Source organism: Lissotriton vulgaris, chromosome 6 (assembly GCF_964263255.1).
Source record: "Lissotriton vulgaris chromosome 6, aLisVul1.2, whole genome shotgun sequence".
Lineage (NCBI taxonomy): Eukaryota > Metazoa > Chordata > Amphibia > Caudata > Salamandridae > Lissotriton > Lissotriton vulgaris.
This window is the reverse complement of record NC_141694.1, coordinates 706,445,294-706,470,355: the sequence shown is the minus strand read 5'-3', so window position 1 is coordinate 706,470,355 and position 25,062 is coordinate 706,445,294. Positions and strand designations below refer to the sequence as shown.

Here is a 25,062-nt window from a genome sequence, read left to right as displayed (position 1 = left end):
GAAGTCAGTCAACAGCCTGTAAGAATGAGCCGAGGACTCAGGGGTTGTTCTCAAGCCTGAGAGAATTCGTAGGCACTGTGGTAAAGAACTCAAGTTAGCAGATCACCGATGGGAATAGTGAAAGCGGCTTTTATTGATGAACTAAAGTTTTTTGGGCAGATGTCGCTGCCAAATATTTGAATATTTAAACATGCTCAAAAATGTCACCATTATAGAACAGTCATATATTTGAATATTTAAACATTGAACAAAAATGTCACCATTATAGAACAGTCATATATTTGAATATTTAAACGTTGAACATTGAATATTTAAACATGCATAATATTTGAATAATTTAACGATGCTCATATATTTTATAAAATCCTATGCAATTGTACTGTGTAAGGTGGGCATTGTTTTGTAATATATTTAGCAGGTCTCAGTGAAGACCTTGGCATTGTGATGAGGGAAGAGGAGTTTGCCTAACGGCTGGGGCGGTCGACCTTGAATCTGGGGAACTGGGTTCGAGTCTTGGCAATGACGCTGAACATCCTGTGATTCTGAGTAAATCACTTAATCTCCGCGTGCCTAACAAAAATGAATGTGTCCTCATGTAATGCAACTGGCACTATGTAAAGCGCTCTGATACCCGATTCGGGTGAAGTTCATGCTATATAAAACTCTGTAAGAAAAGAAATTATGGGTTTGCTTGATCCATTGGGCCATTAAGGTAATTAAGCATGATACACAAGTTGTGCACTGAATGATATGTTGGACGGCACAAGCAGCCTGGTCCTGTTATAGTGCTGCACTGTGTTTGTGCAGAGCAGCACGCGTTGACCAATGTTCTAATCTGGCCTGGGGGAAACTGGCCCGGGTGCAGTTAGATGCGCACAGCCCACCCCATGAATGCGACTATGCAACTGTTTGTGTAAGGTTGCAGAGTAAGGACAGGGGCTGTAAGGGGCTGCAGACCTCTCTGCTTGCAGGTTTCCAATTTGCTGACACTATATTCATTGCCATGTAAGTGACAGGGATACCAATGATTTAATAAGAGAAGACATTTTATCCCAATAGTCCTCTAATTTCCATTTTGATTATGAAAAATAAAGATGTTACATCCATAGTGATCACCTGCAAAGGGTTCATTACTGGAGGGGGTCATTGAGGGTTTTTGCTGGTGGGCTGTTAATCCCTCTGGAGTGAAGGAGGCCATGCTTCCGCCCTTCTGATGTAAGACCACTCGATGAATTAAGAGATCCCTATCAACTTTGATAGCATTGTTCTTACCAGCACATTGGGAGCACTTCTACAAAAACGTAATAATGCCGTCCAGCATTGTTATTTTGTATTTCAAAAACGCACCAAAACAAGGGGCTTATTTTTTACAAAAAAACCAATGGCCCTGATATGCAGGGAGTCATTGAGGATTTTCCTTGCCTGGGATCACCGCGACTCCTATTATGATCCTAGGCAGGAAGTGTATGCATCGGAAAGCTCCTCCTTGATTGGGAGGGCCTTCTGATGCCTTGACTTCAGCAGCTGTGGGCCAGCTGCACCACCAGGAGGATTTTACCAGCTGAGGCTCTTCCATCAGGAACCTGGGAGTTTCCCTTCTATCAATGAGAAGGGGAACATGTACGTTTAATGGGTGGGTGTTGCCAATCCGCAATCTGTCAATGACCTCCTTACTACTGAGCATCCATGAATAAATTATAGAATGCAAATGTATTTTTATTCAGCTTGTATCTTAAAGACTGTTCTATAATGGTGACATTTGTGAGCATTTAAACAGCAGTGGCAGCTGACACAGATGAAGACTGTTGGGCCATGCGGAGAAAGTGAGGGGGAGCGCGCGGCGGGGGGTTTAGTAATAATAAAAGACTTACCTGGTGCTGCCGGTTGCCTCACGCTCCTTTGCTTCCAGTTCCTGGTTCCAGTAGCCCCTGGGACAGCATCACTGACTTCCGATACAATCCCTTTGCTGCTCTTAAGCATGAGAGCAGCGTGGGGATGGGCCTGAGTGGGCTGGATTTTTGGCTCGCTCTGGCACAGAGGGTCTGTGCTGTCTCTAACACTGTGCAATACAGCTGGTTGGAGAAACCCAAGTGCGCCTGGCATCCCTAAGACGGACGGCCGATCTGACATGCGCACTTAAAAGTGCACCTACCACTCTTCCTCCCCCTCCAATGGCCCGACCCCCGCCTCTCTCTGCACACGCTGGCTCAGCCAGCAGCTGAAAAATAAAACAATAATAAAATATTGTTTTATTTTTCAGCTGTTTGCTCTGAGCCTGTGGACTGGTGAAAAGTAAATTATGAAAAAGTAAAGTTTTGTTTCTATCTAGAAAGGTAAACATCTATCTTTGCACTATTATTCTACTGCAATGATGTGTTTGTTTTTCCTCAGTCATAGGAGGATAAAAGACCGAGTCAACATTGTTGGGATTTGAGCAGCATAGATTCAAAATTATTTAGCAAATGCTTCACCTTAGTCACATATTCTCAACTTAAATTTACTGCTTTGCAAAGATTCCTCAGCCCTGCATCCCAGCAGGTGTAATCGTGGATGGTAATGTGGAGTACACCAATAGATGTGTTTTAGTGAGATCACTTATTAATGCTGGGGACTATTGTGCAAGACACTACCACAGGTAGGATTTCCCCCACACACTAGTGCCCAAGGTTTGCTCCACTCCTGCTCTTTCCATGTCGGTCTTGGAATACATTTCATGACCATGGAGGAAATAGCAGGCTTGAAACGAGTTGAAAAATTCTTCGGCTCATCAACTGCTGTTGGGATGGTAAACTCATGAAATCCCCTGCAGTATGGGTAAGAGCCGCTTCCACACAAAGCACCTGTAGAATGTATGCCGTGCACCAAATGACATTATTCACGTAGAACAATTTCATAGACATGCAAATGCCCTTTTATGGAGATGAAGTGCCTACATGGCTGGATCACTCCAGACCATCGTCATAAGCAATCAACTTAATCCATAATTACAGGCAGAGTATGGCTAGGTAGATGAAGAGTGAATTATGCTTTCCGGATTTATTGCATTCAGCGAACTTGCCATTTGTATCATAAATTCATTGACCTCATCTTCAATGATCAATCCTTTAGACAGAGATGAATCATTAATTCTTCAGTACTAATTTGTTTCTTGCCTTACAGAGTCCCTTTTTGTCAAAGACAGCCCCTTCACGCTTGTTTTGATATATTACAGTAGCAGGGTGTTAATCCAACTGAAAAGAGTTAATAAAATTAGGGATGCCTTCTTCAGAGACTATAAGTAAAATATCTTGAAATGATGCCTATAATCCTTAAATGCGCCAGGTTTGTTCCAAGCCTAGTTCCGGCTGGGCTGACTTTATTGTGTTAAATTTAAGCTTCTTCATCGCAGAAATGTATGGTTTATTGGTGGAAATGTTCGTTGAACACTCCTGAATCAATAATGAGACAGAAGCAAATTAGTCACAGCATTTCTTGGGCAGGTAATTTAATGCATTATTGAAAACACAAGCATACTGTGAAGAATTTCTAAGCAGGATCTGTAAATGTTTTTAGAGGGAGTGAGAATATTTATCAAGCTGCATGTGACATTAGAGCCGAAAGAAACAAATAGATCAATACTACAATACTGCGGTAGAGAATTTCAGTGAAGCCGCAGTCTGATATCCAGTGGATGTATGAGGAAGGGCACTGGGACCTTGCAGGAGCACTATTTGATTTTGATTGGTTTTGCAGTAATAGGTGGTAGGGGCCAAGATGGCTGACTATTGTGAGGGGCAAAAATAGCAATACAGGAAAAGGGCTCCAAAATGGCAGATTCCTAGGAGAGGTATGAAAGGTGCACCAGGTCTAATCACTGGATCAATGTCACCTGGGCTGGTATAGCATCACAACCCGAAGGCCAGCCTGGTTCCAGGAAACTCTGCATCTTAAGTCATGACAATCACTAGTTCGGTGATCAGATCTTTTTTTAATGTTTTGGGCTAGAAAAAAGGTGGTCTAAGGGCGGGCTGGGCGCAATGGAGACTCCAGCTTAAAGATAATCATTTTGAGTGGAAGTATTCCTTTTATCCCCCAGGGAAAAAACAGTCCCGAGTCTGAAATTATTAGTTTAAAACCCACTCGTAAGAGGAAAAGAAACAGGAAAAATACAGAACTGATCAAGACAGCAAGTACAAGAACTTCATTTTGTACCAAGGAAATGGCTATGGTATGTAAACTTTGTTTTATTTCAGAAAGCGGTATTTCCAATTCTCAAGAAGTGAAGTTCATGGAAATTTAGAGTGATTGGGTGGGAGATCCTTCAGTAGGGGTGCTTGTAGAATAAATCAGTGATTGCCAGATGTATCATTTCAAGAATAGCCCTGAATAAAATATCTGAATGTGCAAGGGTGGAGGATGGGAAAAGGGTGTTAGTAGGCTACACAGATCTGCAGGTGGACCAAGTGAGCCCCTTTGATGGGAACAGTATTGAACAGGAAGAAACAGACAAACTGTTAAAGACAATAAGGGGAGACAGAAAAAGTGGCCACAGTCATAAATACCCTCCCCTTTCTTCCTTTGTGACCATGTTGTTGTCCACTCATGATTTCCTTCGTATCTCTCCATTGCTCTGTCTCAGTCACGTCAGCTAATCTTTTTTCTCCGTCTTTCGAACTTTATCATGGTGGTCTTGCATTCTGTCCCATGCCCTTGCATTTATCTGCCTATACTTCGTCCATATTTCATCCCTTTCTATCATTTTCTCTCTTGGAGTGTGTCAACACGATGCAGATGTTTTTCCTTCTTTCCATTTTCTCCTCACACTCATTAATGATCCCTTACTGCCTGGCTGTTATCGACGATTTGGTGTCTTGTCACCAAGGTCTGTTCAACTCCTCTGAACTTCACTTCTTCCTTTGTCCTCCCACATGAGGCGTGGGAGTGCATTGCAAAGTGAAGCGTAAACCAACCTGATTCATCTTATTCCCATCTCGAACTGTTTTCAAATGTCGTCTTTGACATCTCTTTATATTCCTTCACTCCTGCTTGATATTTCTCTCATTTTCATTTCCATAATATCCTGGGTTCTAAGATTTCCAAAACTCAGTCCATAACCTTTCAAGCTGCTGAAGGTGCGATTTTGAGCTTGATGTTAGTCCTCTTTGACTTTGTTTCTTCCTTCATTTTAGGTCTCACGGTGTATCCTCTCATCTGCTTTGTCAATCAACAATTAGTCTTTCCTTTGACTTTTCAAGTTTCCCTTCTTGCCTCATATCATTCATCACTTGAATTCATTGCACTGGGCCCCATTCCCTCTTTGTCAGCAATTCTGATATTTCTGCTTTGAATTTAAATGTACTCAGTATTGTCCTCAAATTCTTGAACTGTATTTTTGTGTCTCTTCCAAACAACATATTTTTCCTTAGCTTGTCCATGCAACGTTGGGCCTGTTTGATCTCCCAAAACCTCCTTCTTTGACTGTGCTGTAGTACTCAAGTTTCATTCGCACCATCCGTATGTTGCTGTTTATCGCACTTAAGCACAGGTGTTTTATGAATTAAAAATATAGTGTTTTTGCTTTACACCCCTATTTTACGTCTGCCAGCCCACAGGGAATCCCCCTTGAATAAAGAAAGATATAGGCATGCGGCTCCTATCAAGATTAGTTCTTGGACCAACATCTCTTATAAGTGGATTCCCCAAACGAAACCTGACTCTGGAAGAAAGGAACTATTAAAATACAGTCCTGTTTCTAACCTTCTCTTCATCATCAAACTAATGAAGGAGTGGACCGGTCATTAACTGCATCAGCTCTGTGAATTAAATAATATCCTACATGACTGCAAACCTAGAAGTAATAGACTTATTTGTTGCCCATGGAAGAGTGGACCACTTTCATGATACCTTTCCTCCCGGCCCTGCAGCCGCTGGTGGTTCCTATGCTTTTTGCTTTTTGGTTCTCAGACTTCTTTAAAAGCTAGGAAGCATTGCCAGTAGCCAGATAATCCATCCGGTTCCTGAATGAATATCATATGCAATCATCAGGCCATGGACTCCTTCCTGTTCTGCATTTACTTCATTAATCCTGCCAAATTATGTTAATCGGTTGCCACTCCTTTTCTCACATAAGAAAAATAGGGACCAAAAATAAATGTGAGCTTTTTATCCTTACTCATACTTTTAAAGCATTATCAATTATAACGCTTAAGCATTATTAATTTGTGGGGGCACTGCCTTTGTGTAATTCATTTACTGTCTTGGAACCTAGTACAATTTAAAAACAATTTCATCTTATTAAACCATAAGTGGTCCTTATATTTGTCCAGTAGGATGATGTTTGTGTTCAAAACTGTTTTTGTCAATTCAAAGGTGATGCCCAGCCCTAAGGTGCACTTGCAAAGCTCACCGAACCACCATAGCGGTCAATTTCTTTTAAATTAACAAAATGTAGACAAAGTAGATATCATCAATCTTCATTTAATAGGTAAGTATTACATTGAAATTACTACAGTACTGTCAACAGTACAGCTAACATTTGTTTGGCAGATATTAAAATATTTACATTCAGATTGGATCCCAGTTGTTTGGAGTTATTGCCCCATGCTGACTTTTCCTCGTTTTTTCAGAAACTGTGAATCGAAATCAGATCTTGAAGACTCCTGCAAGGATATGTAGGCATCTGCAAAGCTGGTGCCTGGTGCTTCTAGTTTGTCAACATTTGTATTCACTATAGATAACTCATGCATTCTTTCCAGCGTTACCATAATTACAAATCTTTAGGAATCTGCAAAGGCATCACATTTGGCACACCTGTATATTATATGCTGCCTATCTACTCCACCCACGCCCTTACTCCTTGTCTAGCTAATGTGTGTAGGGTCAGAAATATTTGCCCACCCTGGACAAAAAAAAACCTTTTGGAATGTGTATGCCCTTATTCCAGGCCATTTATTTTTCACCCTCCCTATTACCATTGGCCAAACCATGACAATATGTCCTTTATAACAGTTTGAAAGCCGATATTAGTTTCAGAGGTGGCAGGCCATGATGCCTCCCAACACCAACCCTACAAGTTTGGATACAGATTGTCAACCTAGCCAGTACTTCAGCTGCCTGTGACATATGAAGAATGTTGCCGCAGCTGCACTAGTTTTGAGCAACTGCTTACTGTTTAAACATCCATGTTGCAGTGACCCTCAAGATCAGGATAAAGACTACGACTTTGGATGTGCCCCTGCTGATGTACTCTGGAAGGAAACACATGAGGCGGACAGCCCTGATTGGAGAAAACTTAGTCCTTACTTTTTCAACCAGACTGACTTGCTGACAGAGAACCTGGAAGTTTCACCATTGTCTTTAGGGGTGAGCGATAAATACTGCTCTGCTGGCGGAGTTTGCGGAGTTTTGCACACTCCGCGTTAGGCCTGAAATCCGGGTCCCAGCAAAACTCCACCTCCTGCCGCTTAGCGGTGTTTTTATTGAGAATTGGTGTCCCCTAACAAGAATTTCTGGCGTTGGGATGCCACCCAGTGAACTTTCCTCAACGAGAGTGGTTGTGGGCAATCTTGATTGTTTACAGTGAGAAAACTGCAGTTTGTGTAGAAAATGTATTCGAGCAGCAGAAAAGAAGCAGCGCCCTCTGGCACATGTGGTGCCACTTGCACTGATTTTGTAGTGCGGAACAAGTTCCTGGCGCTAAAAATCAGCACAACATGCTGATTCTACACACAAGCAGAAATTCGCAGAATCTTGCGTCACTTTTATGTAAGTCCGTCAAATTGCGCGGACTGAAACTCTGTGAGTTCCGCCCACCCTTACCTTAGTTGTCTCCCTTGTTTCTTTTCATGGTGCAATAGAGCGGATAAAATGTGCATGTTTGTACTGTATTAAACCTTGAAATAACTAAATAATAATAAATGATGTATACCAACATCATGCAAAAAGCCTTTTCGTGGCTAAAAGTGACAGCACTGTCGCTGTAATTTTAACCTATATTTTGAACTTCTTGGAAAATTCCCATGTATCCTCCACATCTTTTCCACCAATGTGCAGATGACACACAGATATACTTAAGGATTAGTAATTGCACCTTTGCCAATTATCTGCAGGAATGGCTCTCTAAAATAGTAAGCCGAAGGATTTAAATCTCATTTAAAACAAAACCTAATTCCTGCTAGTCAACCACAAAAAACAATACTATGAAAGAAGGCGGGCTTTCACACCTAAAAAAGACGGGTTTTGCCTCGAACTGATAAGCCATATAAAATCACTGGTAATCTCAAGACTGGTAACTAGTAATCTCAAGACTACAATATGGGATCACCATCCCCACTGGATGCTCTGCTTTCTGAGTTGCCTCACTGAAAGCTACCCTTCGTACAGCTGTAAGACTGGTAAGAGATGCAACAACGCTTAATTTGAGCCAGTGCTTATCGGTTCTCAGCACCAGCACTTAATTGTCGGCACCAGCACTAGTGACTGTCCACCACATGTTGGCACTGTCTGTTTAATTAGGAAAGGAGCACAACAACTATGTTTATTAAGTCAATTCACATTGGAAAGAAAAAATACCAGCCTCTCACCCCATTATCATCGCTTTGTGTGGCCGGAAATAGTCTGAATTGTCACACTTGTATGAGTATGATGGGCAGGTGTTATGTTGATCCTGTCATTGGCAGCGCAGGCTGCACTGGTCCTCCGAGAATTAAGCCCTGAGATGCAAGGACATTGGACCATATCACACCTGCGCTTATTGTTCTCTAGAGGATCCCTGCAGAAGGTCAAGGTACTTGCCGATCTGCCTGCATTATTTTCAAAGTTCTGAAACTGAGCGCCCCCCCCCAATAACAGAAAACAGTTGAAGGGGGGTAGGAGTCACCTGCAAAGCACCAGTCATCTACAGTTTGTAACAATTAGGTGGAAGAAAGCCGTCCACCTAACGCCCTGCTTTTCTGGCTTAGCCCAAAAGTTCTGAAATGGAAGTATCAGAAAGGACCCACCTCAGATCCTTGAATGGATGAAGTGATATGATATTTATATTACGCAACAGCTGCCTCTATTAGGCGTCCCAGCACTCCGTAACAAGGAAACTACCTGATCAAAGATATGCAGATTGAAATAGGCACTTTTTAAACTGTTTGTGGTTTTTTTTTATTGTGTTTTTATTGTGTTCCGAAGACATGGCCTGCGAGGAAAATGTAACTCATTCCAGAGTTTGGAAGCAAGAACCAAAAAAGAACTCCAGTCCTCCCCTTCAGATACTGCCTGAAACAAACACCTGACTCTGAAACTGCTGACCACATCCTGATCAACTTCTTTGCACTTTTCCAACTCCTTACACCCCAGTCACAAGTTCTAAAAAACACAGACACTCGAATGAAGCTGAAACATTGACAAGATACATCAACTTCTGCACTGGCTATCTCCTCCCTGAACCTGCCATACTGCCCACACCCTAAGCCAGGCAGCACTGTGTGCGGACAGACAAGGGTCCCTCTGCAAAAGAAGCAGCCCCTCCTGGGACACAGCCTGGCAGGGGGTGCACAGGGAATGGAGTGACTATGGGACAGTGTTAAATGTATTCAAACATAAGGCGCAAGGAAGTGTCTGACAGCGCAGACGTTTAGTGAAGGGACCTTTCGCGTGACTTCAAATACTTTAATCGTGGTCACATTCCATCTGCTTGTCTCCATTTATACCATAAATGCAAATATCTCTTAGTCATCTGTTAATCACAACACGAATCCCTCATCCATAATGAGCAATCCAAAAAATTCTTATAACGGTGATGAGACATTCAATTCAACAGTTTTAAAATATCACTTCATCAAATTTAACAGTTCGCCAGTGAGGAGTGAACCTCAGTACTGCTTACAATCCAGTAGCCTCAATTCTTTGCTCTGCCTCCTGAAATCAGACTGAACCCCTCAACTACATCATTCAAGAAAGAAGTTAAAGTGCTAATGTCAAACAAATTTCTGATGTTGAACTCACAACTCTACTCCTGGACCCGATACGTCGCATTGTCTTCGCCCATGCTTATGCCTCGCATGTTATGTTCTTATTTTTTTATTTTGTCGTTTTGGACATTGAGGTGGTCTCTCCCCTCACGGGGGTAGCTGTTACACCTTATTCCGTCCTCGATTATGTTGCTTATTCTACCTGTCTCCTATTTCCAGAAACATTTGTAAAGCTCTTGAATACACGCATGGGTCATGTTCAAGCTATATAAAACGTTATACATAAATAGTGCACTGAAAAAAATCGTTCAATTTTATATTACGTAATATGAAAATTCATACATTATGCACTTCAACTCGTTTACCGTCTAACAAGCACGTCAGGGGGCCGCTCATTGGGAGAGGGGGCAGGGCCTGTTTTAGCTGACATATCTTACTACTTTTCACACTGAAGTAAGGAAGACCAATGATGGGTCAAACTTCTGGTTGAAGGTAGTATGTTTGGTCTCAATGGGGAGGGTCAGGTCTGTGTTATTGAAAAGTCGTAGGTGGAGCACGAGGCTGAGCTAGGTCTGACTAGGCTCATAGATATCAGAGTCCATCTTGGATTGGTTTGTATGTCACTTAACTTTAAGAGTATCATGCTTTCCTGCTTGAAGGCTGCCCCCATGGCCCACTTAATTTCTTCACAGTCGTTAGTTCCAAGCACCATGTCCTTTGTGCTGGGCATTATAAATTGCTTAATTTTTCCAAATTGTAGATATATAACACTTTAACCATATCTGAGCCTGCACTTTAGAGGTAGCTTGGCCACTTTTATTGTATGCAAAAGATCATTCTTTTTAAGGTGAATTCAATGATGTGAGTGTGAAAAGTTGGTGGGGCCTCGGTGTTCCTGTATTGCACTGTTACTTGGAAGAAATAGCAAATACAAACAAAAACAGCTTGTTTGTAAACAATGAGCTGTCTGCAAAGAGTGAAACAAAGTCTTTCACGATTTGAAAGATCTTTGCATGTTTGATTAATACAAGTGATAAACAGCTGTTATTATTCTGCTGCCTTCCTGCAGAGAAGTACTGTTCATGTCAAAAAAAATATTTAGTACCCCTGCTGAAAAGTGCTGTACTGCCTCACCGAATGTATTGTAACCCCACTGAGATGTTATTCACTATCTATTAAAAGACTGGTAAAACTGCTGCGAAGTGCTGCTGCTGTCCATTATACGTATAGTAGACCTACCTAGAAGTGTTGGTGCACTTTATTCTAAGCACAGCAGTTTTGCTGTGAAGTGCTGCTACTGTCCAATTAAAAGTCGAGTAGCCCTGATCTGCCGAGAAGTAATGGTACTGTCTGTTACCCAGGGCTTTAAGTGGGAAAAAAAACCTGGGGGTGCTCTAAAAGGGGCGTGGTTAATCTTGTAAAGGGGTGTGGCCTATCCGAATAGGGCCGTGGTCTTAATCAAATTAACTAGAATTATGTGCTTAAGAAAATCATGAAGTCGCATCCAGCAAAAGATTATAAAATAAGCTAAAAGGTATATTTATTAAGTATAATCCATAAACATACCAAACACTTTCGTGTTCCAATGTAGACAAAACACAGGCATTAGTAACTGCATCTGTACAAGTACAAGCACGATCTTGGAAAGGTAATGTGCACCACAGCTCGCCACCTGACATGGCTCAGGGAGGACATCAAATTCGAAAAACTACAGGGCAATCCGACTGCCAGTGTAAACACAAATTTTCATTTACTTTCACCTTGTCAATATTTTGATATCAGTGTACATCCTTCACGCACAGTTGCAACTGTAATATGTGATCACTGCTCTATGCACTATCAGAGAGGCCAAGGATTGGATGACCATGTATTCTGAACATCTTTCTGACACACTGACAGGCTTTGTCAGAAATTGAGACAAAGGGGCCTTCAGCCTCCACTTTAGGGCTCTCAGTCAGTGCTCATTATAAACTCTTTGAAGCGACTGTTCAAAATGTGTTCTACACAAGAATTATAAGCTACCCCCAAAAGAACAGAAAAACAACGTCATGAAAATAGCTGACACTCTTAGGGAGTGCAAGATTACGCACAACGTGTAAAATTTGAACAGGAAGTAAATCGGTGACATGGATTACTTTAACATTTTTTCACACAAATTGTTCATAACTCCATCAGTGTTATTTGCCAGAACAGTTAAGGAAATTATTCTAGGGTCTGTTTTTAATTATTACCAGGTCTGAGACTCACAGGGACCCGGCCCACCTAAAGTCCTGGCCACACACCTCCTATGAGGACATTTTCTTATACAATTAACACAAGTGTTCTCACTCGCCGGAGTGAGTATGTTTGCTAGCATCTGGAATGTTCAAGATGATAGGCCTTTAAAGTGCTTGTGGAACAAGAGCGTTTTCAGTTTGATAAGTTACTGGAAGCAATGATGTGGATGGCATAAAAGTGGAACCACTTGTCGGAGCGTAGTAAAAACCATAAAGGATGTGAGGCTACATGTAGCCCCAGAATCTTTCAAGTTGAGAGCGAGTTTGCAGAGGGTTGACATCTAGGTAATTTTCGTAGCATGGGCAGCAAAGGAAGGCCTTGAAGTGCGCCTCAATATTGATTGTTTTTTCTTATTTGTATATTTGATTTATGTTGTCAAAAAAATCTCAACAGAAAAAGAACATTACTAAAATGGTAGACAAATGGATAACTAATTTCCCCATCTCTCCAATGCAAAACAGGCGTCCAATTCATTAAGTGAAGGTCGTGCTGGAGCAGGCTGCCTGGGGTCCTCTGCCTCTTCAGTTATTCATCATCCCAGGCTGGCCCCACGACGACGACGTTGCTCCTGCGCTGGAAAGAGAGAAGGGAAATCCTGAGAGAAAATGTCTCTCTTAAAGGATTTCCCTTCCTCCAACAAAGCTCACCTGGCATGACGTCATGACGTCGTGGTCATGCCGTGACCTCCACTACTCAGTGAGGAAACAACTCTCACTGCAGTAGCATAATTCCTTATCCTTAACTGAGAAAACATCGCAGCAGCAACCGCCAGGGCTTTAAGTGGGCCAGTTCTGAGCACCGGCAGTTTTATTTTGGGACCCTCGAAACGGGTCTAAAAAAAAAAAAAATGAAGAAAGGTCTACCTTTGCCAGCCGCGAAAACAGAGCCCGATAGAGACCCGTTTCGAGGGCCCCAAAAAAAAACTGCCGGTGCTCAGACCCGGACAGACCCGGCCCACTTAAAGCCCTGCTGTTACCTACATCGCAGGCATGCTGAGAAATGCTAGCACTCTCCCTCAGGGTATAGCAGAAGTGCTGTTGCTAATAATTGTACATATAATATATCAGCCCCATTAAAGGTACTGGTAATGTGTATTAAAACTGAAGCAGTCCTCCTGAGAAGTGCTGGTAAAGTCCACTGTATATCTGGCTGCCCAGCCGAGAAGTGCTGCTAGATTCCATTTTAAGTGTAGTAGTCCTGCTGAGAGGTGCTGCTTCTGTTCATTGGAGGTTTACCACCCCTATTAAGAAGTATTTGTAATGTGTATTAATATGATTTAATAAACACTGAAGTTTGCTCAGTGTACTGAAGCATCTACTCCAGGAGCCCGTGTTTGACCTCATGGTTGCAGGTTCGAATCCCCATGGGCCAACCCAGCTTTTTGTCCTCAAGTCCCTAGGTCGATAAAATGAGTACTGTTGTGGTGAGTAACAATAAAAATCTGTTGTTCCGCTCCAGGATACCCCAAAAGGCGAACCTGTACCTTACAAATAAATGTGCTATCAAATGTCAACACCCAAATATTTCAAGTTAATGACATTTTTAATTTTTAAAAAGGGTGATGAGGCAATAGAAGAAGCAAACAGTGCAAAAGTGATTGCAGAAAAGGTACTGGCATGGGCGCTAGAGTTACGTATAGGTAAGGCAGTATTGTTGGTACTGTCCATTATGAGTATAGGTGTGCTGTTAAAAAGAGCTGAGAAGCAGTTGTGGTACTGACTTAAAGGCCTTCAGACAGGGCTTTGCATAAAACAACTGGTGGGTCTCTCAAAGGGGCGTAGCCGATGTAATTAAGGGCGTGGCTTAAAAAACACATAAGCTAAAAATCTGTGCTGAGCATAGTGTGCCGCCTGACTGGTATTTTGCTATTTCTGTCATTCCATCCAGATATATCATACAACAAGTAACATTATACCTACAGTAAGCCAGAATTATTGGCTATGTCAATGGTTGCTAGTTGCATAAGATATATAGGAAACAACTATGGCTTTGTTTTATATAATATTGAAAGTGCTTCCGTTCTGACATCAGACAGTAATGGGTGGTAGTACTGCAGAGTTAAAAAAAAATCTCAGCCTGAGGGCAAAAATGGAGAGCCTGATAGGGACACGTCTCAGCACCTGCTTTTGGTGAGCACCGGCAGGGCCCCGCCCACTTAAAGCCCTGCCTTCAGCTCTGGTGGAAAGTGCTGGTACTGTACATGCGCAATAACAATAAGAGTATGGTACCCATGGTGTGAGCCTCCAGTACTAATGTAGTGGTCACACGTTGGGTGCCTCAAGTACATTTCATGTAGTCCCTGTCGCTGTTGTGTATTAATCCTGTACTTAGGGTGATGATGCATCCCAGGTGTACTGCAGCAATCCTAGTTCTCTGATGTCTGCCGGTGCAACTTTTTGTAAATAAAAGGCATGTCTCAATTTGGTGCGGGAACCGAGTAATCTTCTGCAGGACGAAAGGATGCCTTTTCCTCGGCCCCTCTCTCAAGACCAGGCTGCCGACTAAACTGTTATAACAGGGCTCTACTTCTAAATGTATTGCACAGTAAATTTCTTTTGGGTTTTTTTGTCCAACAAACCCTAACAGGTTCTGATCTCTGCTCCTGCTATATGTGGTTTTCAAGGTACCATTGCCATGTGTCTTCTTCCAGGTTATCCTTGAGGACAGAATACACAATCCAGTGATCTTAAATCCTATTGTGTTTTAAGCAATGGTGGTGGCCCCGTACGCATTAAAATACACCATCTACGAGCTTCCCACACATACCGTGGGGGGTACCCACTCCCATGAGTGACTATAAATCATTGTATGTGTTTTTCAATATTACTTTTCCAAATTATTTTTTTCAAAAACCTCGTTTAACCTTTCATGTTCTCAAAATCCCCCATCAAAAAATCCTAACCCTATGTATTTTTTTAATACACTCAGCTTCTTACCAGAGACTGTCACAACATATTTTGAAAATGCAGCATTTCTCTGGATCATGGGTACTCGCAAACATTTGCCCAGGGGACACAAAGTACGGTTTGTGGTGTGACCAACAGCCACCCTGATGCCAGCAGGGTGGCAGTAGGGGGTCTGGGTGTGTCAAGTATTGTGTAAGGAGGTCTGTAAAATGTCAAATACACAGGCAAGCAATTCTTTGCAAGTCAATAAATGCTTACCCATTTATTTAACATTTCTTTCTGAATATAAATGCTCAGCAACTAGACAGTAGCATGCTGCTGTTCATCAAGGGGGCTGCATGTAAAGGTCAAGAGGGCCGCAAGTGGCCCCCGGGCCTTAATTTGGGTGTCACTGCTCTAGATGTTCAAGAACATTTTGGGAGAGAACAGTGGTGAGATGTTAAGGCAGCAGTGGTGGAAGGTGATATCGTCCTGGCCATCTCCCTTCCACAGACGTCCTGTGACACTGTACTACAGAAAGGCAGAGAATGCCTGCGCCCATTGGAAGGAAGTTGAGATTCAGTGCCGATGAAATGAAAGAAACAACCCGAAAATAATGTTGCCTTTCCAGACCAAGTAAATAAAAATGTGTCAGCAATTATAACCTCAGTTAGCTTAGTATTTAAAAAAAAAATACATCACAGCGCTATGCTGTCCCTGAAGATTCAAGGAGTGATAAAGCGGTGTATTGGTGTTGATTCTGAATTGGTGCAGAACTTTGTTTCACTGCAATTAAACTGCTGTATGTGAGTATTTTTGATGTATGATAAGTGTTTTCTCTTTATCAACTCTACCCTCCCCCAGTTAAAATTTTTGTATAAAGTGAATAATGACTTTCACTAAGTAGAGTTTTTATTAGCACACAGGACTGAGTTGTCAAGTCGGAATAAGTTTTCTTTCCGTTCTTGTTCAGTAGCGCCTGACAAATATTTTTCTAAACCCCCTTCCCCAGCCGCCCCCAGTTTTGCATAGTGTGAAGCTGGCATAGCTTTTACAAATAAAAAAGAAGCAGAAAGGGAGCCTGTGTAGTTGGCATGTTCCCACAGCGACACAACACTTGAAGGATGCAACCAGTCAGTCGGGTCTCAGTGACAATTCTACATAAATGGCCCAGTGCTTAATTTGTGCTGGTGATTTCCAGTGCTCTACACTGGCAATTAATAACAGCATCCGCGCTTGGAACAGTCTGCCACAAGGTGGTGCTCTCCAGCTAATGTAAAGCTAACCACAACAATAGTTGATTATTAATTCACCAAACATTAAAAAGTACTATTACCTGCTGCCCAAACCTTTCTTATAGCTATGGTGACCTGAAATTGTCCGAATTGCCACACGTGTAGGAGTGTGATGGTTAGTAGTTGTGTTGGTACTGTCATTGGCAGCATGGCAGGAGCAATGGGTGGTGCAGACTGCAGTGGCCTTCTTGCAAGAGCCCAGGTTTTTCTTTTTGGTTTAAATTAAGCACTGATGTGCACTATCCTCATAGAACCCACATATATCCCTTCCCTGATGCCAGAATTCCTATGACAGAACTTCAGGGACGACACTCCTGAGTGACACCAGAGAAAGCAACTCCAGCAGCTGGAGGTTCTGCTGGATCTCTGTAGGATATGCAGGGTGATACAAAACAATGCCGTTAAAGGTCATTATTTCCTTGTTCTATATTGCATTGTTGGGTCTCTCCAGATACTCTAACCAACCACGATCAAGGCTGGTTTATGAATGTCTCTATAACACAAAATCATGGTAGCTATTAACTTTTATATTGCGTGTTTGTGAAACAGACAAATGTGTATTGAAAACAGGACTACATAACACTGGCATGCGCAGTAGTGTACTATAGTAATTTGTAGCTTTATCTTTTGTTGAAATCTGTAATTGACAGAGATAATGCTATTTCTGTGAATTATGGAATAACAAATCATGGGGCTGACATCATTTCTGTGAAATATGGGTTTTGAAATCACTGCTGAAAAGACATTATAATTGTGCTCGTAAACCTAAAAAATCTACGATTCTCACCATTTACGGGTAGCTACGACACAATAATACGGCCAGAATTCACATCTCGTGCACCTGCCTGCTGTAATCCCTGTGCATACTATTCATAGCGGGCACTGAGGACAGTTACCCTGCTGTCAGTACCTGTTGAGCGTGGGTGTAAGCTGGGAGCACGGGACACAGGGAATTATATGCACCACCACTCTTGGAGTAAAACCCCTACTTGGAGTAGTCATTGGGCACAGTCTATGGCCAGTGGTTTTATCCATCAGACCCAACATAACTAATGATACATACATTGCAACTTGTCAAAAAATGGCATATGTTGCCTGTTTCTGAAATAGAGTCTAATACGCTTTACTGATTTTTGCCCGCACCCCTAAGCTTCTCCATTGCCCATCAATGCTTCCTCATGGCCCTATCACACCAAGTATCCTGGCCTGCTTAGGATCTATGAACACAGCATATGTGATACCTCGCCTTCACTCAGCTGTTACTTGCTGTGGCTTCAAACAGGGGGCCTCTGTAGGGTGACCAGATTCTCAAAACAAAAAACTGGGACAGGTGTCATAGACATAGGAATTGGACTGAGAGAAGTACCCATGGCTTTAGGTGGGATGAAAACACTGGGGGGAGGGGGTCTCTCAAGGGGCGTGGCCGATGTTATTAAGAACATGGCTTGAAACGCATGAACTTAACTATAACGGGTCTCTTTAAAAGCAGTGGAGCGCGGTACTGCTGCAGCAGTAAGCTTTTTTTTTTTCTCTGTGAGGGCAAAAATGGAGAGCCCAATAGAAACCTGTCTCAGCACCTGTGAGAAGTAAAGCAGGCGCACTGAGCGAAACACCATTTAAACAAGCATTTACAATGCAATGGTCTCGTCTTTGTTAAAGTTAGAGGTATTGGCATTGCTCTTGACATTATTTTTGTTTTTCAAATATATAAATAAATGGCATTGTCATTTACAATGCCAATAGCTTAATCTCTCGCAAATGCGAGACCTATTGCATTTGCACCCACACACACAGAGCCACATGCACCCACACACACACCCAGAGCCACACACAAAGAGCCACACACACAGACAGAGCCACACACACACACACACACAGAGCCACACACACACAGACAGAGCCACACACACACACACAGAGCCACACACACACAGACAGAGCCACACACACAGAGACAGAGCCACACACACACACATAGCTACACACACACACAGACAGAGCCACACACACAGACAGAGCCACACACACAGATCCACACACACAGACAGAGCCACACACACACACTCAGAGCCACACAAACAGAGCCACACACACACAGAGCCACACACACACAGAGCCACACGCACACAGAGCCACACGCACACAGAGCCACTCACCCAGAGCAACACACACACAGAGCTACACACACACACACAGAGCCACACACACACACACATAGAGCCACACACACACAAACACAGAGCCACAGAAAATGATCACAAGCAGGGAACAGAGGCAAGAAAACGATCACAACCAGGGAACAGAGGCACTAAAAACTATCACAAGCAGGGAACAGAGGCACAAAAAACTATCACAAACAGGGAGCAGAGGCAAGAAAACAATCACAAGCAAGGAACAGAGGCACTAAAAACAATCACAAGCAGGGAACGGAGGCACTAAAAACGATCACAAGCAGGGAACAGAGGCACTAAAAACGATCACAAAAGGCACTAAAAACGATCACAAGCAGGGAACAGAGGCACTAAAAAACGATCACAAGCGGGGAACAGAGGCACGGGAACAGAGGCACTAAAATCGATCACAAGCCGGGTACAGAGACACTAAAAACGATCACAAGCAGGGAACAGAGGCACTAAAAATGATCACAAGCAGGGAGCAGAGGCACTAAAAACGATCACTGGCAGAAGCCCTTGAGGGAAGACAGCATCGATAGCAGCAGATGATGTGGTGAGTGACTCGGCTGATTAGGCGGGGCCGACATCGGAGACCCGTTTTATGGAGGCCGGGATCGGCATCTGCGCAGGCCGCGGTCCCTAGCAGGCGGGCAAGAGAGTGATTTGGGAACTCTCTCCCCAGATAAAATCCAGCAGCTGGGAAGCAGGCGGCCCTGAGGTGGGGCCGCGGTAGCCAGCAGGAACAGGAGAACTGGAACTATGAGAAGCTGACCCACATGTTTGCCCTCTCATGGCAGAAAGCATTGTCACATCGGGGCCCAAACTGCGGTGCGAAGGAATGGACTGCGGATGCCCAGTTCCAGCTCCCCGGCAGGCGTTTGGAACAAAGAACCAAACAGGATTAAGTCCCTTCCTCTCCCGAGCTCGGTGCTGTGACGGCCGCTATCCCATTCTTAATTCACCCATTCCATGCTCTCTTTTCTCCCAACATTACATTTCGATCATTCTTTTCTCTAGTCCCCACCCTTCTCCTTTCCATCTCCACCGGCATCCTTTCCTAGATATAATTTCCTCTTTTCCTTCAACCACACGCCTCCCTGTAGCCCACAATCCCTCCATCACTTTGCCGCTTCCCGCAGGTTTTTGAAACACCCCCTCTGCTCTTACCCTGGATACCGGTCTGATGCGACATGTCTGGAATTTGCAGCTGGGCTACAGGTCATCGGGGTGCAACTACTTCGTCCCCTCTTCCGGGCCCTGACATCAAGAGATAGGCGTGCCTACCACAGGGAAAAACTTCTAAAAAAGGCAAGACGAAAAAGAGGCGGGGTTTGCTTAAGCCATAGAGAGCACTTCCAGCGTAGAGAGAATCAACTGAAGCAAGCCCCGTCCTTTTCAGACTGGGGGCATGTTTTTTCCTGATGACGTCACAGAGAGAAAGGACAGGAAAATCTGAAACGGACGGGGCTTAATGTGACAGACACAGCGCTTCTCCAATGGCTGGCTGCCCTTTAGGAAGCCAGCCAATGGAGAAGAGCAAGCTCGTTTTCCTCCGTACTAGAAAACATAAAATCTCGCCAGCGAGACTGCTCAAGCGCAGCCTACGCTAGCCGAGACCTAAAAACAGAACATTTATCAGTTTATCCAAGGCACTTTGCAAAAACCGGGACATTTCTTTAATTTGCAGCAGCAAAGTGTTGGGACACTGCTCCAAAAACTGGGACCGTCCGGGGAAAACCGGGACATCTGGTCACCCTAGGCCTCTGATGTCTGGACCAGGTTTCGCAAGAAACTCAACTGCTCCCTGCAGGATTGCTGTGCACCACACAGTATTCAGTTTAGGTTCCACATTTAATAATGTGTCTGTGCTTGCCATGTATGCGTACAATTTACCCTGCCATAGCATCACAAAATGCCAATCATGAGATCTCTGTCTCATTATAGAGGCGGACTTCCTCTCTTAGGTCTGTCTTCTGTGACCTCTTGTGGCTGAGAAATTAGAGCCTTATCGCAATGTTTGTTAAATTTCACAGTTTCTGGTTTTAAAAACTGGCATCCTACACGCACCTCTAACTACAAGAACGCTTTTTGTCCCTCGAACACGCTCTTTGTCTCTCGACCCTGCGGAGAGTGCGCGCCCGGACTCTGTCTTTCTTTCTATCCCTGGTTCCTGAATTATACTCAGGGCTTTAAGTGGGCCGGGTCCCTCCGGTGCTGCACTGGCAGTTTTTAAAGGGGGGCTCGAAACGGGTCTCAATCGGGCTCTATTTTGTACCCTGGCACAGGCGGTCCGTTTTTTAGGTCTTGGCCTAAAGCATTGCTTTAGCAATGCTTGTTTGTCGAGATTTCTAGTAAACAGTCCGAAAAGTCTGCCAAGACGGTGGATTAGCCACAGTTTATGTGATGTATGCACATGCACAAACCAGCTACGTCACCAACCACCATTTGTCTGTGCCTCGCATAGACTTCAAAGGCTCCCGCTCCCCCGCCCCCCGCATCAGACTTCAAAGGAATGCGCTCCCGCTCCCCCGCCCCCCGCCACAGCAATGCCGAGAGCTTGTTACTTTACTAGTTCACTCTTGGCACCTCGCACTGTGGAACCTTGCTCAGACTCGCATGGGCCACGTTTGCAATCATATATCGAGCAAAACCACGTTTTAGATGTTTATTTTCATTCACTACTTCTTTGTTTCCTTTAGGACAAACCTGGCATGCTTGCACATTGTATTTGCACACACGTCCTTCCACTGTGTTGTTTCACATGAACTCGGCATTTTTCATCACCGTGTGATGCGTTCCTTAGCAATTCTGAGCACATCAGTGTGTTAAAAGCCTCTGCTGCCACCTTGTGGGTTGTTGACTCCTTCCGTATGATAAAGAAACGGAACTTAATTTTTTTAAATGGCTGTTGTTTTTTTTACCTCGTTTCTTTCAAACGTGCGATACCCATTTCCATAGCGCAGTTCTACCTGCGCCGTTGTAGTCTTGGTGCTCTTTCACCCTCAAACTCCAACTCCCCCCCTCCATCTCCACCCTCCAACTCCACCCTCCAACTCTATCCTCCAACTCCACCCTCCAACTCTACCCTCCAACTCTACCCTCCAACTCCACCCTCCAACTCCACCCTCCAACTCCACCCTCCAACTTCATCCTCCAACTCCCCCCTCCAACTCCACCCTCCAACTCCCCCCTCCAACTCCCCCCTCCAACTCCCCTCTCCAACTCCACCCTCCAACTCCACCCTCCAACTCCACCCTCCAATTCCACCCTCCAACTCCACCCTCCAACTCCAACTCCACCCTCCAACTCCCCAATCCAACTCCACCCTCCCCCTCTCCCCTCCAACTCTAACTCCACCCTCCAACTCCACCCTCCAACTCCACCCTCCAACTCCACCCTCCAACTCCAACTCCACCCTCCAACTCCAACTCCCCCCTCCAACTCCACTCTCCACCTCTCCCCTCCAACTCTAACTCCACCCTCCAACTCCAACTCCACCCTCCAACTCCACCTTCCAACTCCACCCTCCAACTCAAACTCCCCCCTCCAACTCCACCTCCAACTCCACCTCCAACTCCCCCCTCAAACTCCACCTCCACCCTCCAACTCCACCCTCCACCCTCCAACTCCACCCTCCAACTCCATCCTCCAACTTCACACTCGAACTCCACCCTCCAACTCCCCCCTCAAACTCCACCTCCACCCTCCAACTCCACCCTCAAACTCCACCTCCACCCTCCAACTCCACCCCCAACTCCACCCTCCAACTCCACCCTCCAACTCCACCCTCCAACTCCACCCTCCAACTCCATCCTCCAACTCCACCCTCCAACTCCACCCTCCAACTCCACCCTCCAACTCCACCCTCCAACTCCACCCTCCAACTCTACCCTCCAACTCTACCCTCAAACTCCACCCTCCAAATCCACCCTCCAACTCCACCCTCCAACTCCACCCTCCAACTCCAACTCCACCCTCCAACTCCAACTCCCCCCTCCAACTCCACTCTCCACCTCTCCCCTCCAACTCTAACTCCACCCTCCAACTCCAACTCCACCCTCCAACTCCACCTTCCAACTCCACCCTCCAACTCAAACTCCCCCCTCCAACTCCACCTCCAACTCCACCTCCAACTCCCCCCTCAAACTCCACCTCCACCCTCCAACTCCACCCTCCACCCTCCAACTCCACCCTCCAACTTCACACTCGAACTCCACCCTCCAACTCCCCCCTCAAACTCCACCTCCACCCTCCAACTCCACCCTCAAACTCCACCTCCACCCTCCAACTCCACCCTCCAACTCCACCCCCCAACTCCACCCTCCAACTCCACCCCCCAACTCCACCCTCCAACTCCACCCTCCAACTCCACCCTCCAACTCCATCCTCCAACTTCACCCTCCAACTCCACCCTCCAACTCCACCCTCCAACTCCACCCTCCAACTCCACCTCCAACTCCACCCTCCAACTCCACCCTCCAACTCCACCCTCCAACTCTACCCTCCAACTCTACCCTCAAACTCCACCCTCCAAATCCACCCTCCAACTCCCCCCTCCACCTCCACCCTCCACCTCTCCCCTCCAACTCTAACTCCACCCTCCAACTCTAACTCCACCCTCCAACTCCACCCTCCAACTCCACCCCCAACCACCTCCACCCCCCAACTCCACCCTCCAACTCCACCCTCCAACTCCACCCTCCAACTCCATCCTCCAACTTCACCCTCCAACTCCACCCTCCAACTCCACCCTCCAACTCTACCCTCCAACTCCACCCTCCAACTCTACCCTCCAACTCTACCCTCCAACTCTACCCTCCAACTCCATCCTCCAATTCCACCCTCCAACTCCCCCCTCCACCTCCACCCTCCACCTCTCCCCTCCAACTCTAACTCCACCCTCCAACTCTAACTCCACCCTCCAAATCCACACTCCAACTCTAAATCCACCCTCCAACTCCACCCTCCAACTCCACCCTCCAACTCTACCCTCCAACTCTACCCTCAAACTCCACCCTCCAAATCCACCCTCCAACTCCACCCTCCAACTCCACCCTCCAACTCCAACTCCACCCTCCAACTCCAACTCCCCCCTCCAACTCCACTCTCCACCTCTCCCCTCCAACTCTAACTCCACCCTCCAACTCCAACTCCACCCTCCAACTCCACCTTCCAACTCCACCCTCCAACTCAAACTCCCCCCTCCAACTCCACCTCCAACTCCACCTCCAACTCCCCCCTCAAACTCCACCTCCACCCTCCAACTCCACCCTCCACCCTCCAACTCCACCCTCCAACTTCACACTCGAACTCCACCCTCCAACTCCCCCCTCAAACTCCACCTCCACCCTCCAACTCCACCCTCAAACTCCACCTCCACCCTCCAACTCCACCCTCCAACTCCACCCCCCAACTCCACCCTCCAACTCCACCCCCCAACTCCACCCTCCAACTCCACCCTCCAACTCCACCCTCCAACTCCATCCTCCAACTTCACCCTCCAACTCCACCCTCCAACTCCACCCTCCAACTCCACCCTCCAACTCCACCCTCCAACTCCACCCTCCAACTCCACCCTCCAACTCCACCCTCCAACTCCACCCTCCAACTCCACCCTCCAACTCTACCCTCCAACTCTACCCTCAAACTCCACCCTCCAAATCCACCCTCCAACTCCCCCCTCCACCTCCACCCTCCACCTCTCCCCTCCAACTCTAACTCCACCCTCCAACTCTAACTCCACCCTCCAACTCCACCCTCCAACTCCACCCTCCAACTCCACCCCCCAACTCCACCCTCCAACTCCACCCTCCAACTCCACCCTCCAACTCCATCCTCCAACTTCACCCTCCAACTCCACCCTCCAACTCCACCCTCCAACTCTACCCTCCAACTCCACCCTCCAACTCTACCCTCCAACTCTACCCTCCAACTCTACCCTCCAACTCCATCCTCCAATTCCACCCTCCAACTCCCCCTCCACCTCCACCCTCCACCTCTCCCCTCCAACTCTAACTCCACCCTCCAACTCTAACTCCACCCTCCAAATCCACACTCCAACTCTAAATCCACCCTCCAACTCCACCCTCCAACTCCACCCTCCAACTCCACCCTCCAATCAATCAATCAATCAATCAAGAAATTTGTATAGCGCGCTACTCACCCGGAGGGTCTCAAGGCGCTTGGGAGTGAGGGGTCCGCTACTGCTCGAACAGCCAGGTCTTGAGTTGCTTCCTGAAGGAGAGGTGGTCTTGGGTAAGGCGGAGGTGGATGGGGAGGGAGTTCCAGGTCTTGGCTGCCAGGTAGAAGAAGGATCTTCCTCCCATGGTGGCTCTTCAAATGCGTGGAACGGCGGCGAGGGTCTGGCTGGTGGATCGTAGCTGGCGGGTGGGGGTGTAGAAGGTCAGGCAGTTGTTGAGGTACCTGGGGCCCAGGTCGTGGAGGGCCTTGTGTGTGTGGGTGAGGAGACGGAACGTGATTCTCTTGCTGACGG

General features: G+C 45.7%; 1 protein-coding gene across 7 annotated transcripts in view; it reads left to right on the top strand.

The window, feature by feature from the left end:
- SOBP (sine oculis binding protein homolog) overlaps positions 1-25,062 on the top strand; it is a 429,255-nt gene that overhangs the window by 368,069 nt on the left and 36,124 nt on the right. For 4 of the 7 annotated variants that reach the window (XM_086926693.1, XM_086926691.1, XM_086926688.1 and 1 more), the window contains one exon: positions 4,076-4,207. The exons of the other annotated variants lie outside the window; for them this stretch is intronic. In XM_086926693.1, coding sequence (XP_086782819.1) covers positions 4,076-4,207 — 132 coding nt within the window. The remainder of the gene's footprint in view (positions 1-4,075; positions 4,208-25,062) is intronic. 7 annotated transcript variants of the gene reach the window in all.